Source organism: Doryrhamphus excisus, chromosome 16 (assembly GCF_030265055.1).
Source record: "Doryrhamphus excisus isolate RoL2022-K1 chromosome 16, RoL_Dexc_1.0, whole genome shotgun sequence".
NCBI classification, from domain to species: Eukaryota; Metazoa; Chordata; class Actinopteri; order Syngnathiformes; family Syngnathidae; genus Doryrhamphus; species Doryrhamphus excisus.
In genome coordinates this window covers 3,300,818-3,319,539 of record NC_080481.1, presented here as the reverse complement: position 1 = coordinate 3,319,539, position 18,722 = coordinate 3,300,818, and the positions used below count along the sequence as shown (strand labels likewise).

The 18,722-nt window shown below is 42.9% G+C and overlaps 2 protein-coding genes across 8 annotated transcripts; one reads left to right on the top strand and one right to left on the bottom strand.

The window, feature by feature from the left end:
- Positions 1-282: 282 nt before the first annotated feature.
- LOC131104706 (sialic acid-binding Ig-like lectin 13) lies at positions 283-6,561 on the top strand. Of its 7 annotated transcripts, none has more exons than XM_058052186.1 (8): positions 283-514; positions 986-1,059; positions 1,127-1,489; positions 1,551-1,853; positions 1,926-2,186; positions 3,245-3,329; positions 3,591-3,633; positions 4,438-6,561. In XM_058052186.1, exons 2-8 carry the CDS (start codon positions 1,011-1,013, stop codon positions 4,621-4,623), a joined length of 1,290 nt encoding a protein of 429 aa, XP_057908169.1. In that variant the 5' UTR covers positions 283-514; positions 986-1,010; the 3' UTR covers positions 4,624-6,561. The 7 variants fall into 7 exon arrangements, with proteins under 7 accessions (XP_057908169.1, XP_057908176.1, XP_057908175.1 ...); XM_058052187.1 differs by having other exon boundaries at positions 421-514; positions 965-1,059; XM_058052190.1 differs by having other exon boundaries at positions 438-514; positions 986-1,055.
- gtf3c3 (general transcription factor IIIC, polypeptide 3) lies at positions 6,429-18,720 on the bottom strand. The gene is made up of 19 exons (XM_058052185.1): positions 18,522-18,720; positions 17,942-18,014; positions 17,186-17,487; positions 16,997-17,120; positions 16,731-16,922; positions 14,591-14,756; positions 14,353-14,500; positions 14,119-14,269; positions 13,893-13,993; positions 13,639-13,810; positions 12,193-12,395; positions 12,018-12,119; positions 11,804-11,936; positions 10,098-10,323; positions 9,972-10,026; positions 9,758-9,893; positions 9,567-9,691; positions 7,676-7,828; positions 6,429-7,318 (listed from the first exon to the last, which is right to left on the bottom strand). The coding sequence occupies exons 1-19, from the start codon at positions 18,612-18,614 to the stop codon at positions 7,196-7,198; spliced, it is 2,778 nt and encodes a 925-aa protein (XP_057908168.1). The 5' UTR covers positions 18,615-18,720; the 3' UTR covers positions 6,429-7,195.
- Between the last annotated feature and the right edge of the window lie 2 nt (positions 18,721-18,722).

The window sequence follows — 18,722 nt, the reverse complement described above, 5'->3', positions numbered from 1 at the left end:
TATGTTGACTGTGTGGGTAAATAAACACAGCTAAGAAACAAGACGCGGTGTGAACTATCCAATATGTCACACAGTGCTGAGAACGCAACACTTAATTTCAAATTGGCCATAAAAAATAATTGTACTATTTTATCTCGGCCAGCACCTTCAAAAGCCGAATAATTTACATTCGGTCTCGCCTCCACTCTTTATCTTGCAGTTGGGACTACAGGTTTTATTTTTGAATAAAACTTTTTTTTTTTAACTATGGAATGAAACGTGTATTACAAATGAGTCTATCATCAATCCCAACGAAACAGTGCTTTACGTGTTGGATAGTTCCATGTACTAATGATGTTATGACGCGTGAAGAGGACATACGACATAGAGAAACAACTTTAATATCTTTTTCTCTTTAAGACGTGACAAACACGACTAAGATTTTGCTCAGTGAGGATGTGTTCCTTGTTGATTCAAAACGCATTTAAGACGCTGCATCGTGCGCTGAGAACTTAGCAGTCTTCTAGCCTCGAAGGTAAATTGAATAGACACGCTAATGGCCATGTTGTAATATACGCAAAGATGAGCGTGATTTAATTGTGTTTTTTTTTTGCTTGAATATGAAGGAATTGTTAATTACAGATACTGGCCAGCATATTTCAAATGTCAAAAGTATTTACTTAAATGCTCTGACGCTCAATTACTTGCCGTTTTATTATCTTCATGTGTTAACAATGCACGAGATAGACACGCCTCACTGCTGCCCCCTGCAGAGCGGAGAAAGTACTGCACCCCTCGAGGCTCATCCAATATAACAACATGATGTGAAATTGAAAGTGTCTTTTACTTCAAGGTGTTAATGGTTCATGAATGCTGCTAGAAATGAAAAAAAAAAATCGGGATCTCTCCTGACAAATACAAAATGTCATAACACATTTTTACACTCCATACTTAATTAAAAATAACCTTTGAATAATAAAAACAGATTAATATGGTGGTCCTGCAGGAAACACGCTTTATGTGGGTTGACAATGGAGCCAATGAAGACTTTGCTACTGCTGACTACAGTCTGTAGTGTAGGTGAGCCATTTAAACGTCAACAAAAGGTGCTTTTACGTTACGGTGCTCATCACGACTTACCTTCTAGGTTCCACAAGAACGTGTTATGAGCAGGGAACCCACATAACAACTCCAAAGAATATTCCAGCTCTGGCTGGAACATGTCTGCATATTCCATGTAAATTCACATACAATGGAGACCCCAATACCAAGCTGTGGATGTGTGGGCAGTGGACCAAAGGTGACTCGTATCCAAGTACCATCGTTTATGACAACTGCTTGAGCTTCAGTGATTATTCACTTATTTTAACGGGAAGGCTAGACCAGCAGAACTGCACCATGATGTACAACAACACGGTTACGCAACACTCAGGCGCCTATTTCTTGCAACTGTACAACCATGTGACCGTGGTTGGGAAGCAGTGTGAACCCGTTTATATCCAAGTTGAAGGTAAGCCTTTTTTTGTTTTTCACTTGAAAGTTTCATCCCTCATGACCGATTGGTTCCACAGAACAGCCTTGGCAACCCACCATCCATATCCCCGTAGTTGAGCTGAAAGTGAACAAGCCCATCACCATCAGCTGCTCCGCTTTCACTCCTTGCCCGGCGTCTCCGCCTGTGGTCAAGTGGCGTCACACTAGCAACAACCAGCAACATCTGGAGCAGCTCCCAGATGGAACCTTCATGACTAAACTCCAGGACACGTTGGTTTTGACGGAAAAGTACAACGGCTACATCCTGGAATGCTCGTCTGTTTATTACGTGCACGGACGTCAGGAACAGACCAATAGCAGCGTGACTCTCAACGTTTTATGTGAGACCTTTTCTGTTTGTCCCCTCACGAAAATGACACAAAGATGATCTCTGGGTACTGTTCTCCTCTTAGTTGCCCCCAAGGACACCAAAGTCTTGGTCAGTCCATCAGGACCAGTATTATTCGGGACCTACGTGGTGATGAACTGCTCCAGTCGAGCCAACCCAGCCAGCAACTTTACCTGGTGGGTTAAGGAGGAGGGCGGGACTTACACGCCCATGGCCGATGGAGAATGTACGACATGGAACGTGACCAAGCAAGAAGAGATTTACTGTGTGGCGGCCAATTCTGTAGGCCAGCAAGCATCAAGAAAGATCAGACTAGAGATTACAGGTGGGCATCGAATACAACGTGTCTGCCCCTTTAAATAAACCCATTTAAATATTAGTGAACACAAAATGCAGTTTTTAACAGAAGCTTATTATGACCCAAACCCACATAGACCTGGGTGGAAAAGTGATTGCCCCCTAAACCTAATACCCGGTTGGGCCGCCCTTAGCAGCAACAACTGCAATCAAGCGTTTGTCATAACTTGCAATGAGTCTCTACTTTGCAGAATTATTGTCATTCAGCCACATGGGAGGCTTTATAAAGCACCTTTTGAAGGTCATGCCACAGCATCCCAGTAGGATCCAGGTCAGGACTCGGACTAGGCCACTCCAAAGTCTTCATTTGGTTTTTCTTCGGCTATTAAGAGGTGGACTTCCTGGTGTGTTTAGGATCATTGTCCTGCTGAAGAACTAAAGCTTGAGGTCACCAATAGATGGCTGGACATTCTCCTTCAAGGTTCAATTAATCACAGCAAGTCTTCCAGGTCCTGAAGCAGCAAAACAGCCCCAGACCATCACACTACCACCACCATATTTTACTGTAGATACGTTCTTTTTCTTCAAAAAGAATTATGACTCATCAGATGAAAGTATTTACCTAAAGGTCTTGGGAATGACGTTCTTGTCCAGCAGTGGTTTTTATCTTGGAACGCTGCCATGCAGGCCGTTTTTTCACGGTGTCTGTCTTATAGTGGAGTCATGAAAACTGACCTTAACTGAGTTAAGTGAGGCCTGCAGTTCTTTGGATGATATTGTGGGGACTTTTGTGACCTCTAGGTGTACTTTTGGTTGGCCACTGGTTCGCCACTGTTCCGTGTTTTAACCATTTGTGGATAATGGCTCTCAGTGTGGTTTGCTGGAGTCCTAAATTTAATTGCTTTGTAACTTTTTCCTGAGTGATCTCAATCTGTTATGTTTTAACAGGGGGGGCATCACTTTTTCGCACAGGGTAAAGTAGGTTTGGATTTTTTTCTCCCTTAAAAAGTTTGATTAAAAAATGCATTCTGGGGCAAACACTTCCACAGCAACGTACGGGTCTTCATACATGGATTGTGTCTGCAGGCCAGCCTGGGGATTACACGCGGCTGATCGTGGGAGGAATCGTTGTTTTTATTGTGTTTGTCGCCTTGGTGCTCGTCTATACTTGGTAGGAAAACTCCCTTCATGTATACAGTATTTGTACTTCTGTTGACTAGTAATGTTGCTGGATGGACAGCCGAAGACCTACCGGTCTGTTGAATTTAGACTCGACTTAAATGAGAGAAATTGTTAAATATTCCAAGTTTTACACACAATTCACGTTGTTAAAAAATAATCGCATGTAAGTTGCATAAGTATTCCACCAATCAGGTGGGATATAGTGTATGTAGATGCCTTTTTGTAAAGTGTACTCGTGCTTTCTCTCCAGGTGGTCCAGGCGGTCCAGATCGTGGTCGCTGCGTCCTGCTAAGGTGGGAAACAACCTTTATTATGAAAACCAATGTCGTCCTGTTGTCATTCTGGATACACCCCGTGTCCTCTGGGTCAAAATGACCCATCTTCATTAGAGGGGACCTATTTCCACTTGAAATGTAGTTAGAATGTTGTATTCTCATGCTAAACAATGCCTAAGTTTCAGATCATGAGGTTTGGATCTATTGTCATTAGAGATCCCCATTAGTCCTCACTGCAGTGAAGTTTCCAAGTTTGTAAGTTTCATGGACTTATCGTTCCGAGTTATTCGCCAAAAACGCTTATTCTAGTGGCTTCAGGTTCAAAACCAACCAAAAAAATCACAGTCCCAAAATGGAAGCAGCTCCAGGATCGCTTTTTGGAGTTTTTTTCGGAAGGCTTCATAGACGGTGTACTTAGTTGCGCCCTTTACGAACATTGTTAGCTGCCTCTTCGTTAGCTCTTTTTATATTTAGAATGCACAGAAGAGCAAGATGATTTCATGTCTCACATAAGTACTCTGGATGGGCAAAATTTAAAAAGTACAGTTTCCCTTGAACCTGACGTCATTTCTTATGAACTCTACAAGATTGCTGCATTCGAAGTATCATGGGTGATAATTAAAAAAAGCACAGTAAACATTGATGGAGACATGTCATGACTATTTTGATTGGTCTTTGGGGTAAGTAACTAGCAACTCCAAACACTGCCACTGAACACAGGTTGTGTGTCTGCAGAGTCTTCAAGTCTTTAAATAAACACAATGGCTATAATTTCAGCATTTACAGTATTACAGTAGTCTCCTTTGTCCTCTTTAATTGCAGAAAGAAGCGCCTAAAGACATAACCATGGTTGCATTCAATCAGGATGGAGTCTACAATAATGGCATCAACGTGCACATAACCAGAGACGCCGTCCAAGCAGAAGGGAACAGCGATAATCATCATCATCAGCAGAGCGTTCACGCGCAAGTGTACTCAGTACCCAACATTCCTGCCAGGATTATATGAATCTGTCCATGTTGGCAGTGCAGTACATAGGTGGAATGAAATTCATTGTAATTCAGGCAGAATTGTTTATCAAAAGGGTTTGGCTTAAAAGCATTAAAATTCAACACAAATACTCTCTAATTTAAATACTTGGATGAGGTAAAGCATTGCCACAATTTGGAATTTTGCACAAGCCTGGTACACCTATGTATATGGAGTATATGAACACAAATATGTATTTTACTAGCATGTATCATAACGTAATAATGTCTTTTTCTATCGTTTTCCCAGGTAACCACCATGTTTTTCCCTTGGTAACTCAGCTTAACTCAGCTTAACGATAATGCGGCGTTGGGAATTCTTGTGGAAGATCATAATTTCAATTACCCTTATTTTCCGTGAATATTTAATTGATAATGAAAAATTTGACAAGTATATGACCCACAGCTCATGACCACTTCTAAACTAGACACGAGATACTGGAACCCCACCTGGGGCAGGACCTCATTCCCAACCCGGAGGGAACACTCCACCCTTTCCGACTGAGAACCATGGCCTCTGATTTGGAGGTGCTGAGTCTCATCCCAGAAGCTTCCCACTCTGATGCAAACCGTCCCAGTAAACACTCAAGGTCACTGCCCGAGGAGGCCATCAGGACCACATCGTCCGCGAATAGCAGAGATGAGATCCTAAGGCCCCCGAACTGGACTCCCTCGACCATTCATTCATTCATTTTCTACCACTTTTCCTCACGAGGGTCGCGGGGGTCCCAGCTGTCTTCGGGCGTGAGGCGGGGTACACCCTGGACTGGTGGCCAGCCAATCACAGGGCACATATAGACAAACAACCATTCACACTCACATTCATACCTATGGACAATTTGGAGTCGACAATTAACCTAGCATGTTTATGCACGGGGAGAACATGCAAACTCCACACAGAGATGGCCGAGGGTGGAATTGAACCCTGGTCTCCTAGCTGTGAGGTCTGCGCGCTAACCACTAGACCGCCGTGCCGCCCCTCCCTCGACCAATTTATTGCAAATAAGCTTTTAAGTGATTATACTGTAGTCTGGATAGTCTATACCAGGGGTCTCAAACTCGTGGCCCGCGGGCTAGTTTGAGGCCCCCGCCTTGGTATGAAAGTTTAACGTTGTAATATGGATGCTGTACGGTATCATGAACCCAGAAATGACAGCTTTGTGCATAGTGGACACAATTGACGCCATTTTGCATGTTACGTCGCCGCTCCCAGATGTAACGATGCTAACTTGCTAATTGGGTAAAATGGTTAAGTTTCATTAATGTTCACGTTAAAGGTTAAATAACTGTTAATACTGTTCATTTCAATGTGAAAAAAATAATTTCTCTACCGACCAACTATATGTGGTTTCTTAAGTTTTTATTTTCTGTTTTCTTATTTTTATTTATTACTGATTGATTTATTTTATTTATTTTGATGTATTTATTTTTTCATCTGTTTGCTTATTTTTGTTTATTACTGATTGATTTATTTTATTTATTTTGATGTATTTATTTTTTCATATTATTTAAAATAAAAATTAAGATATTTAAGAACAGTGGAATGTTTTATCAGAGCTTTTCTTGTGGAAAACCGGAACCAAAGCACTGAAAAAGTGTAGGGTAGAGCATAAGCAAAAGCATTGAAGACATTTTTTTTAATAGACTTTTTCAGTTTTTAATGTTTTTTTTTTTTTTTTAAACCTGATGCGGCCCAACCTCACCCAGACCCTAGCTCCAGTGGCCCCAAGGTAAATTGAGTCTGAGACCCCTGTTCTAGACCACCGCTAAATAAAAACTGAACCCCCACCCCCCCTCAAATAGAAATATGTTCAAAAAGGATTTAGTAATGAGTAGGTGCAGCATTCTTATTATTAACCTCAAAAATAGGTTTGGACATGCTTGAGGCCAGTGGGATGTTGCTCCAGGTGGAAGATGGCTTTCCATGGCATCCACTGTCTGGAACTGATGTTCATTTTTGTACGCACAAAAAATGTATGGTCACTTTTGTGTCTTATTTTGTCTCAAGTAACAGAACAAAATTGTGATTTATTTGGGACATTGTGCTTATTAGCAAAATTGCACTTTCATTGAAACACTTTACATATGTAATGTAATGTAATGTACACAAGTACATTACAATTAGTGCGATAGATTTGGTATCTTATCGGATACCAAATGTTTTCTGTGCTCAAGCTAGGAAAATATTCCATTTATTAATATTCAGTCCACTAAGGAAATTAATTTAACATGGCTGGAAGCAATTAATGGCGATAGACGAGGGATGACTATTGGTATAGGTCTTGTGAAGGCTTGAAAAAATATCATGCATTAAAGTTTTCACAAGTATGGCCTGTTTTTCCTTACGACAATCATATTAGTCATATTTAAAAGTACAGACTACCCATACTCTTCACTCCAGTCACCCAAACGTGAGACTTCCTCTGAGTTTATTTTGTCAGGAGAAAGAATACATTGGAAAAAGTAATATATAAAAATAGATTTTTACGACATTTTTTTTACAGTGCTGTAGTTCACGTCGCAGGTGATAATCTACAGCCGCTGATGCGGTGTCAAACGATGCAGTGTTTGGAGATGAGCTGGTGGGCCATCTCAATGTTGCCACTGGCCTGGTAGATGAGGGAGAGGTTGAAGGCAACCTCCCTCCTCAGGTCTACTTGGTCGTCAGCAATTCCCTGTTGGGTGAGGAGGAAGCTTCCTGTTAGGATGTTTAGATGTACTTTTCAGGTATCAGGATTCAGCTTGAAGGCTCAAGATCGTGGTGATGTTTCTCATGTTTGCGGGATTGCAGCCTCAAAACAGCGTCAGTAAAATGTCAGTCGATGGAATCATATGTCAACCACCCTTTTTTTTTTAACTTGAACCATTCTAAAGGATACATGTAATTCATTGACATCTACTGCCTCTTTCTCATAAGGGCGCCCACTCCCAATTGCACAACCTGCTGCTCCATTTAGAAACTGTGAACTGACGCGTAGAAAGGACAGCAAGAACTAAACGGTAGAACCGGGTGGGAACGTGGCTTCACTCACCTCTAGTTTCTGTGCCGGCAATGCGAGGGCCTTTTGGTAGTAATGGATGGCTAAATGCGTGAGGCCGAGCTGGTGCAACGCTCTGCCCAAGTTGTACATGCTCTCCTGGCACTCGCCACGCAGCTCCACATAACGCCACAGGAAGGCAAAACCCTACGGAGCAGAGTGATGTGTCAACAACGCTATTGTTTATAATTACAATTAGTATAATCATTATCACGGCGGGCGAGTGGTTAGCGTGCAGACCTCACAGCTAGGAGACCCGAGTTTGATTCCACCGTCTCTGTGTGGAGTTGCATGTTCTCCTCGTGCATGCATGGGTTTTCTCCGGGTACTCCGGTTTCCTCCCACATTCCAAAAACATGCTAGGTTAATTGGCGACTCCAAATTGTCCATAGGTTTGAATGTGAGTGTGAATGGTTGTTTGTCTATATGTGCCCTGTGATTGGCTGGCCACCAGTCCAGGGTGTAGGCCGCCTTTCACCCGAAGACAGCTGGGATAGGCTCCAGCACCCCCCGCGACCCTCGTGAGGAAAATAATTTTCGGTAGAAAATGAATGAATGAATAATCATTAAAAAACCCTCTTTAATAGTTCCATTTTATGCAACTAAAAGGACAATATTTTTCATCATATTATTACAACTTTATTGTTGTAATAATTATTACAACTTCATTCATTCATTCATTCATTTTCTACCGCTTTTCCTCACAAGGGTCGCGGGGATGCTGGAGCCTATCCCAGCTGTCTTCGGGCGAGAGGCGGGGTACACCCTGGACTGGTGGCCAGCCAATCACAGGGCACATATAGACAAACAACCATTCACACTCACATTCATACCTATGGACAATTTGGAGTCTCCAATTAACCTAGCATGTTTTTGGAATGTGGGAGGAAACCGGAGAAAACCCACGCATGCACGGGGAGAACATGCAAACTCCACACAGAGATGGCCGAGGGTGGAATCGAACCCTGGTCTCCTAGCTGTGAGGTCTGCGTGCTAACCACTAGCCCACCGCTATTACAACTTTATTGTTATAATAATATGAGACTGAGAATACAACTTTTTTCCTCTTAATATTTTGATTTTATTCTCGTAAAATGTCTGCTGTTGCTTTTATCCAAAATAATTTAACAAAGATTTTCCAACTTTTCTCTGATTTTACAAATTTTACTTAACATTATTTTTTCCTCATAATATTACGTACTTTATTCTTGTGAAATTATTCATTTCTAGCCATACAAAATGAATGTACTTTATATATGCAATATAAAACATATTGCATATATTTTACACTAATGTAATGTGACAAGTGAAAGTTATGCTTGAAATGTATGTTGTTTTTCTCTTTTTTGTTGGGAACTGATACTTTCCTGAAACTTACATATGTTCTACGGCTAGAAACAAACTTTTTTTCTGATCAAAGACGAGAGTCTAATCTTTCTTTTAGTAGACGGGGTTGTCTTTTGAAAAAACGGCCGGGATTGAATGAGTTAAGAAGATGTTAAGAAGATGTTGTCACCAATGCAATCAGATTGCATTATTAATGTAAGATATTCTTTATGACACCTGTATTTTGTTTAAACAATTAGAAGAGAGGCAAACCGTGCTCTTATTTTGAAGGCCGGCAGTGTGTTCTGTGTGTTGAGAATGTCAAAACTTGCAGGACATTATAATATAGCCAATTCTCGCAATGTTTTGCGGTCTTATTGGCCACTTGTGGAGACCAGCATGAGAGTATGTATCACTCCTCAGGTCATGTTGTTATTAAATAAGACAGCATGAGATAACGTCATCATGCCAATTATGTCCCATTGCCGACAGTAGATTGATTCAAAAGAACCGACATCATACAGTAGATTGATTGAAAAGAACCGACATCGTAACATACCTGCACCATCAGCGTGTGCCTCTTTGCAACAAACTTCTGGGATGCCATGTGGAAGAAGGTGAGGCCCACCATGAGGTTGGAAAGCGGCTTATCAGGCTGAGACTGGAAGGCCTGCACGTATTGGCCTGGAGACAAACAACACAATGTCTTCTTTGCGTTCCGCACATTTTGGCAAGGGTTGACTGTGGTACCCAGGGCGTGTTTGAAGCTGCCTGACACCATGGCGTTGTGTCCACAGAGGAAGCACAGGGCGTAGTTGTTGGGATGTTTCAACAGCAGGCGCAGGCAAAAGCGATGATGCCGTTGGTGCTGGGAGGTTATTGTCAGCTGAGGGAAACACACATCTATAAGCCCAGAAGAAACATGCCTGAAAATACATTAAGTCTAAGACACATGTCCACTTACTTGGTTGAATATATTCCAAAGCTGAGCCTGATCCACATTTTCTATCAGCATCAATCTGTTGTAAAGAAGGAAATACATAAGCAACGACAAAACTACCACATGTAATTCACCCTCAACTTCGCATACCTGATGTAGTTGTAGGCCTTGTAGTAGTTACGGTCCAGGATGCTGGCCGAGAGTCCGAGGAACTCCAGCTCCTTCCTCCTGGGCTTGATGTCGTAGAAAATGTAGAACTCCATGGCGGAGTCCACCATCAGCTCGGCCTCTCTAAAACGCCGCACCTCGCACAGAGTGAGCACGCAGCTCAGCAGCAGCTGCCACCAGTCCTCTTTGGACAACACTTTGGTTTTACCTAACGGGGATACAGAATAAGACGATACGGACTGGGGTTGGCACGATACCACAGCTTCAGTAGTCAAACCCAATCAATACCTGTGAATTTCCACAACTCTCGATATGTATTTGATACCACAATAAAAACAGAAACACAAACGTAATTTCTGTATGATTTCAATCATTTTCAAAGGGAACATATTGCGCTTTTTCGACTTTTCAGACCTATAAATGTTGTATTCTCGTGTTAAAAGTATGCCAAAGCATCACATGTTGAGGTTTGAGCACAGTGCAGCCAACTATTGCTATTTAAAGAGCAGTGCCGCAAAGCATGATGGGAGATCGCACTACTTATTTGGCATGCCCTACTGCTACCCTGATTGTGGCAAATTAGTGAATTTTTTATAGCACAGCAGGTACAGTGCTTGGATACAGACCCAGAGATCGTTGGTTCAATTCCTGATATGAGCTTACACTACCAAGTTACTCTTACTTTCATTCTATGTTTTGGCGTATTTCCACAGCGTTTCAGCCCAGCTTCAGCTTCCGAACGACTCCTGTGTTTATTCTAAATTTAGATTCTCGCAGCTTTTCAAAGTGTTTCGGTTTCGTTTCAGCTTTTCAGAATTCACACGGAATATTACATCATCTAGTTTAAGTTTCATTCACATGCTCTGAATGAATTTTCTGGGATTTCTCAGCGTAAGTAAATGCAGCAAAGTGTACTTCCGCATTAAGCTTTACAAAGTGAGTGATACAAATATCCACTCTGTCGTCATAACATGTCATGATGTGTATGGGTTAACTACACTAAAAAATGTAGCATAATTAATGCAATTAATTTGTATGTGGAAAGTACTCCTAATCCTAATCCAGATAACAGTCAATCACTGCCTGCCAATCTCCTGGAGCTCAATGCAAGATTTCACCAAGTGGGGGAAGAATAACTGTGAGAAAGAGTTGGGGATCAGTCCAGAATAATAAAGGGAAGAAGCAGGTTAATGATGTCAAGGGAGTTGGGAGCACAGTCAGTGAGAAAATCATTAGTAAGGCACTTTGCTGTAATGGATTATGGTCGACCTACACAAAAAGGCACATGTGCAGACCCGACTGAACATTGAATGAAAAAGCCTTCTCAGTACATTCATTCATTCATTTTCTACCGCTTATCCTCACAAGGGTCGCGGGGGAGCTGGAGCCTATCCCAGCTGTCTTCGGGTGAGAGGCGGGGTACACCCTGGACTGGTGGCCAGCCAATCACAGGGCACATATAGACAAACAACCATTCACACTCACATTCATACCTATGGACAACTTAGAGTGGCCAATTAACCTAGCATGTTTTTGGAGAAAACCGGAGTACCCGGAGAAAAACCACGCATGCACGGGAAGAACATGCAAACTCCACACAGAGATGTCCGAGGGTGGAATTGAACCCTGGTCTCCAAGCTGTGAGGTCTGTGCGCTAACCACTCATCCGCCGCGCAGCCAGTACGTACATGTTATGTCCAAATACGCAGCTTCTGGATCATCAATGTCCAACATCATGTCTTCCACCTTCTCCAAACGCAGGTGATTTTCGCCCGACACGACGACGGATCGCACGCACACCTTGGCACGCTGCATGGCCACCTTGAATATGGAAACACACATGTAGCTTCTATTTCAATGTGGTCCGTTTTACACCGGAGCAGGACAAAATCAAGCTATGACCTTGAGCAGCATGGAGATCATGGTGATGACGGCATCCAGGTAGTCCTCCATGTGTCCCTGGGTTTTCAGTAGCGTGGACCGATGCAGGAGGAGCTTTAGTTCCTGCAAAGATGTGTCAAAATAGGAGCGACCTCTTCTATATCTCACGCAAAAAACAACAAAAAAAAACACCTACCTTTTGCGCCGCCGATGAGTCTTGTGCCAGTGTCTCGTTGTCGTACATGGACTCCAGGGCTTTCAGGGCGCACTCAGGACGGCCCAGCTGCTGCTGCAGGGTGGCGAGAGAGAGCCGGGCTTCTAGGTGCTGCGGCGCCAACTCCACCACCTTTGTGAAGCTTCTGGCCGCTGCCTCCATCTCACCCAATGCCTTTAGGCACTCTGCAGCGGAGGTGAACGTCACTGGTCACTTATACTTGGGAAACGTAGTCACAGTTCAGACTTTAGCCTTCATTCAGATTCAACTGTGTCCCAAATAATGCAAGTAATATATCAACATATCCAGGATTTTGTAAAAGAAACAATTTGGTGAGTTATGGTAATGGTTAAATTTCATTTGAACATGCATCAGATTACAATTGAGTTCATCACATAATCAGTTCCCAGTTCCACATGACAGGAGTAGGAAGAAACAAAGCTCATTAAATCCTACCCCTCCATCTGGTACTTTTACAATCAGTAACTGTTACATTTGTTCACTTCCTGCTTTCTAATATAGTTTAAGTTTTTTTTTTTGTCACATACCGAAGTAGGGGGTGATATGAGCATCCAATGCCATAATGGGTACCATAGTAAGTGTCAATATAGTGATATATATAGCACATCATGACTGGTTCAAGACTCTTCATCCTTGTATTTAGCAAACATCAACTGCTTGTATTGTTTCTTGAATTGGCTCATCGTTGTGCATTGTTTGACTTCCTTACTCAATCCATTCCATAGTTTGATTTCACATACTGAAATGCTATGCTAACGCTAACGTAGTCCTAGCATAGAAGTGTTTCAAATGTAGTTCTTCCCTGAGATCATATTTCTGCTCTCTTGTAGAGAAGTATTGGATGACATTTTTAGCTAATTGGTTATTTTTAGCCTTATGCATTATTTTAGCTGTTTGAAGATGAACTATATCAGCAAGTTGAAGTATTTGTGATTTTAGAAATAAGGAGTTAGTATGTTCTCTGGAGGCGGCATTATGAATTATCCTTACTGACCTTTTTTGCAGTACATTTAGCGAGTGAAGATTGCTTTTATAGTTATTAGCCCATATTTCCACACAATAAGTAAGATATGGTAGAACCAAAGAGCAATAAAGAGTGTGGAGCGATTTTCTGATTGAGAAAAAAATTTGCTTTGTTAAATATTGAAATATTTCTGGCCACCTTATGTTGTATATTTGTAATATGAGGTTTCCAGATCATATTTTCATCTATTGTGATCCCCAGAAATTTATTTTCCTTTATGGATGAAGGTGCTTTCCAGGAATTTATAGCCATTTGTGACTACTGTGGGGGGGGGGACCTCAGGGATAAGATTGTAGACCTGGAATGGACTACAAGACCACTATTGGTGCTATAATCCATAAATGGAAGAAATACAAGTGATCCCAAGTCCCATGAGTCCTTACCTGCATGACGAAGCCACACCACAGCCAGGTTATATTTCTCAGATATGACAAGCGCGGACAGCAAAGGTAGGGCAGACAGGTATTCGCCGATCTCCAGGTAGGCTTCGCCCACATCCAGGTACAAGTCCCCGACCTCCTCTGCACTCTGCTCCATCAGTGAGGACACCAGGGCCTGGGGTTTGGATGGCACGCCAGAAGAAAAGACCCCATCTGTGTCTTTCTGAAACAGGTTAAGGTTGTAAAAAGCGGGCTACCTCGAGGGGTCCATGGACACGCATGTAAATGAGGCAAACAATCAGCTTGGCCTTCAGGTCCACCGGGATGCTGTCGGGAACCCTGACATCCTTGATTTGGGCTGTGGATGCATAAACACATACTGGGTTATCTTTACTGTAGTTTAGCTCGGGTCTTGGACTACTTTTTTGGCCAGTTGTGTACTTGAAACTGCAATACTGCCCGTGTTTACCATGTTTTACTCACACTTGCTCTCGGATGCTTTCTCAGAAGTCTTTGTCTCCACCTCGTTATTGTCATCCACTGGGGCCTTCTCTGATACGTTCTCATCTTTTACAAGAGACCGGGAGCTAGTTTCATCGTGGACCAGAACCACGCCCACAAAATGGACCAAAACCTGAGCGTGGACACGGAAGAATTCTCCTTTACTGGCATCCTAAATGTGTGCACATACACAACACACAGTATATACCAGTATACCTCCAAAGCCTTGTCATATTGGTGGTTGGTTATGTAGAGCTCAGCGGCCATGTTAATGATGTCATCGCTAACCAAGTTGGGATGTCGTGCCAGAGCCTCCTCAACCACGCCGAGCGCTGACGGCAGGTCGCCGCTTTCATAATAACTCCTAAACACATGTGCACGCACACCATCAAAATGTTGAATTATGACTGGCGGAGGATGTCTCATGTGGGTGTGTCAGGGAAAAAGGTCCTACTTGGCCATATCTTTGGAGAGCTGCATGAAATGCTCCCCCTCCTCCATCGGCAGCAGGGACAGGATCCGACGGTAGCCGTCCATGCACTGCTTGTGCTCGCCCAGACGCATGAGGAGACTACAGCGGTCCCACAGGTAGCGCACGTTGGTGGGAGCGTACTTGACGGCTGTTGATAAGAGAGAAGTTGAGAAGTTGATACACTCATCACGGGTTAGAATTTGGGGCACTACGACCGATCGGCCACCGATCAATATTAGCATATCCTGATACTTGCTTTTTAATGTATTTTGTAATACTAGATATTTTTGTAGGGCTACACATCGGACGAGTGGTTGGCACGCAGGCCTCACAGCTAGGAAGCCCGAGTTCAATTCCACCCTCGGTCATCTCTGTGTGGAGTTTGCGTGTTCTCCCCGTGCATGCGTGGGTTTTCTCCGGGTACTCCGGTTTCCTCCCACATTCCAAAAACAATGCTAGGTTAATTGGCCACTCCAAATTGTCCATAGGTATGAATGTGAGTGTGAATGGTTGTTTGTCTATACGTATGTGCCCTGTGATTGGCTGGCCACCAGTCCAGGGTGTACCCCGCCTCTTGCCCGAAGACAGCTGGGATAGGCTCCAGCACCCCAGCGACCCTCGTGAGAATAAGCGGTACAAAATGAATGACTATATTTTTGTATTCATTTTAAACATTTTGTCTCAACCAAATAGCCATTAATATATCATGACCGAAGTCTAAAAGAACACATTCTCCTTCCATCAACAAGTATTCACTTAATCATTAAAATTAAATATTGCTGGCAACAACACAATTTGCACATTTATATGTGGCACAAACATCCGTATAAGCACAAAATGCAAAGTAGGAAACTCAGCACTAATACGATCATTGAAATTATGAACTGGGCTCATTCAGCACGTCACGCATTTGTATGTAGCATGACAGAAACACACATTAACTCTCCCCAGAACTTTTAGTGCAAATCACATATTTAGAAATAAAACATCATCACTGGCTTGCTAATGTCATTATTGGCAATATCAGTGTGCTGATATAATCGGACAATCAACCAATCAGATATTTATACAAATTATTACCGACTTTCTGTGGAAAAAAACAGCCTATTTTTGAAGATAAAAAAATGAAATTGCAGGGCTGTGAATGCTGAATCGTATAGACCAGAGGTAGGGAACCTATGGCTCGGGAGCCAGGTAGGGCTCTTTTGATGACTGTATCTGGCTCTCAAGCATTTACCACAATAAAAATGTATGTTAGCTAACATTTTAAAGTAAACATCACAGAAATCACTGTTAAAAATATTAAAAATCAACAACTTTCTTATGCATTTTAATCCGTCCATCTATTTTCTACTGCAATACGGCCGACCATATCTATCTTTCCTGATGATATTTTCCAGGTCAAACACCAAAACTCGATTATTACTGGGTAATGTGGTAGTCTACCTCGGTCATTAAGATGTAAATGTAAACTTTCCTCCTTTAGTCAAATAGTCACCTAGCTAAAGCTGCAGAACCAAGCCTTCTGGCAAAGATGGCCAAAAGAATGAAATATACTGAGTACGGTGCAAAACCATGCAGCAGCAGAAGTTGCATTAATGGCAGCAAGTATTTGATTTATTATTGGACACTGCGCTGCTCACAAAAGTGTGCTGGCCACACCCCCTTGGAGTGGGGTAGTGTGCCTGGTCTACATAATTAGAGCCCATTATATCTAAAACTGTTGGTCTTACATAAAAATGCACACATTTTATTGCATTCAATGTTTAAAAAATGTATATGGCTCTCACAGATACACATTTTAAAATATATGGTCTTCATGGCTCTCGTAGCCAAAAAGGTTCCCGACCCCTGGTATAGACAATCATATAGACAAACAACCATTCACACTCACATTCATACCTATGGACAATTTGGAGTCGCCAATTAACCTAGCATGTTTTTGGAATGTGGGAGGAAACTGGAGTCCCCGGTGGAATTGAACTCGGGTCTCCTAGCTGTGTGGCCTTCGCGCTACCACCGCTTACACGGACCCACAGTATTCCAATCCCACCAGATGTGAACTGCTGTGGTAAAACATACACAGGGAGCGATCACGGCGGGGAAAAGAACTAAAACTGACCTTTGTTGTAGCAGACCAGAGCTTGCTGGACGTTGTCCTGCTCCAGCGACACCTCAGCTAACCTGATCCACTCCTCACAGTCTGAGGGATTCAGGTGGGCGGTGATCAGACTGAACTGCAGAGCTTTTTCCGTGTCGCCCTGGTCCTCGTAGATCATGGCCAGCGTGGAGAAAGGGTCATAGGCCAGAGGAGCTGAGTGGGAGGCAGGAGAATGACCGCCATGTTGTCACAACATCGGATGCAGCAACGCAAAAAGCACGTCCTACCTTGTCGTATGATCTCCATGCACATGGCGATGGCGTCGTCCTTCTCGCCTCTGGCGTAGCGTATGTTGGCCTCACCCATCAGGCCTCTGAGTGCCCGGGGGAGTTTGCTGCGGTTGCGTCGTTCCTGGAAACGCAGACGGCGGCGGTGGTGACATCACGAGGACAGTCACAAAGTCAAACTGGTCTCACCTTCATCATCTTCTTGTTTTCACGGTTCAGCTCCATCTCCAGCGCGAGAACGTCCCCCACGGTCATGTCCTCGCTTTCTTTGTCCTCACTCTCTTCCTTGCCCTTCCTACTTCTCGGCTTCTTGGACTTCACGGTCACGTCTGGCTTTTCCTCTTCCTCATCCAAGGCATAATCTTCATCATTCTTGTCATCAACATAGCTCAAGCTATCGTTCTCCTCTTCATCATCTGAAGACACGGGCTCTGCGCTTTCTCCCAGCATGGAGGCGAAGGCTTGCTGGACCCCTGGGCTGACTCCTTCGTCTACCAGGCGAGGAAGAACATCAATCATGGTGCCAGCAACTCATACGGTGGTTTGTACAGATAAATAAATATGATCTAATTCTCATTCCTTGGAGGGGCTTGACAGGAAATAATCGGCGAGTAAAATGATGATAATGTTTTTGTATCGGGAACAAAACCATTTTTCAAACAAACAGACCCTTTGGCTAAGGAGCCACTTTTTGGTAATATTAAGGTGGTGGACTAGGTTTTGATGAAGTAGGGTGTAGTGGTTAGCATTCTGGACTTCGGAGCAAAGGCCCCCGGGTTCGAATCTCCACTAGTAAGCATTATCGCCATTCATCAGGAAGGGCATCTGGAATATAAAGGGCTCGAGCCAAAAATCAGTATGTGGATCAAAATATCCGCTGCGGCGACTCCGTAATCAGGAAAAAGCCGAAATAAACAAACAACCCGAGCACGAGAAGCGGTTTACCGATTTGAGGGAGGTTGTGTTTCGAGGTGGAGGGCTGTGCTTCCTCCCCATCTTCAGCTGAAACTCCAACCTCCTGAAAAACAGAAATTGGATTTATTGCAATAGGCTTGACCATGGGTGTCCATATCCAGAAAATACATTTAAATACTTTATTACACTTTTTTTTCTTTCATGTATTTTATATTAAATACAATTAAACACCTTCTGTGTATGCCCAGATATGCTAGGCTACTAAATATATTTCAGTACCGTAAAACAGGGTAATAAGGGACAATTTTCGGGAAAATAATTTAAATGTAATTCTGCCTTTTCATGTTAAACAGGAAGCTGCTTTGTGGGTTTTTTTCAAAGAAGCATATATTCTTGAACAAACCGTTCAAAAAACATTTTCCCAAAAATGGTCCCTTATAACCCCGTTTTACGGTAATTATTATTGTTGATGTGATTTCTCAGTCAAACATTCTCAATTTTCAACTTTTCCCGTTTCACGTATATGGAGGGAATCCAGCTGCCGTCCTCAAATGGCTCCCGGACAGCAATTTGGACACCCTTCCAGGGTTTGCCGATTCAAGCAGCCTACCTGAGCTTTCCTTTCGTCTCTCCTCCGGTCAAACTCCTCAAAAGTTATCCTCCCTTCCAGATAGTCGATAAGCTCGGCGCTAAAGGCAGACATCTTCCTTTATATTTGACAGTCGTTATTTTATTACATTTCTAATAAGCTTCTTTATCTGCGTCTGTCAAGCTAGTAAGATGCTTGACTGTTTACAGTTTACCCTTCTTT

Coding starts and splice junctions, on each gene's coding strand:
- LOC131104706 (XM_058052186.1), top strand. CDS start 1,011: ATGGAGCCAATGAAGACTTTGCTACTGCTGACTACAGTCTGTAGTGTA. Junction 1,854..1,925: donor CGTGACTCTCAACGTTTTAT/GTGAGACCTTTT, acceptor TTCTCCTCTTAG/TTGCCCCCAAGGACACCAAA. Junction 3,330..3,590: donor TTGGTGCTCGTCTATACTTG/GTAGGAAAACTC, acceptor CTTTCTCTCCAG/GTGGTCCAGGCGGTCCAGAT.
- gtf3c3 (XM_058052185.1), bottom strand. CDS start 18,614: ATGTCTGCCTTTAGCGCCGAGCTTATCGACTATCTGGAAGGGAGGATA. Junction 12,120..12,192: donor ACTCATCGGCGGCGCAAAAG/GTAGGTGTTTTT, acceptor ACATCTTTGCAG/GAACTAAAGCTCCTCCTGCA. Junction 11,937..12,017: donor TGATCTCCATGCTGCTCAAG/GTCATAGCTTGA, acceptor TCCATATTCAAG/GTGGCCATGCAGCGTGCCAA.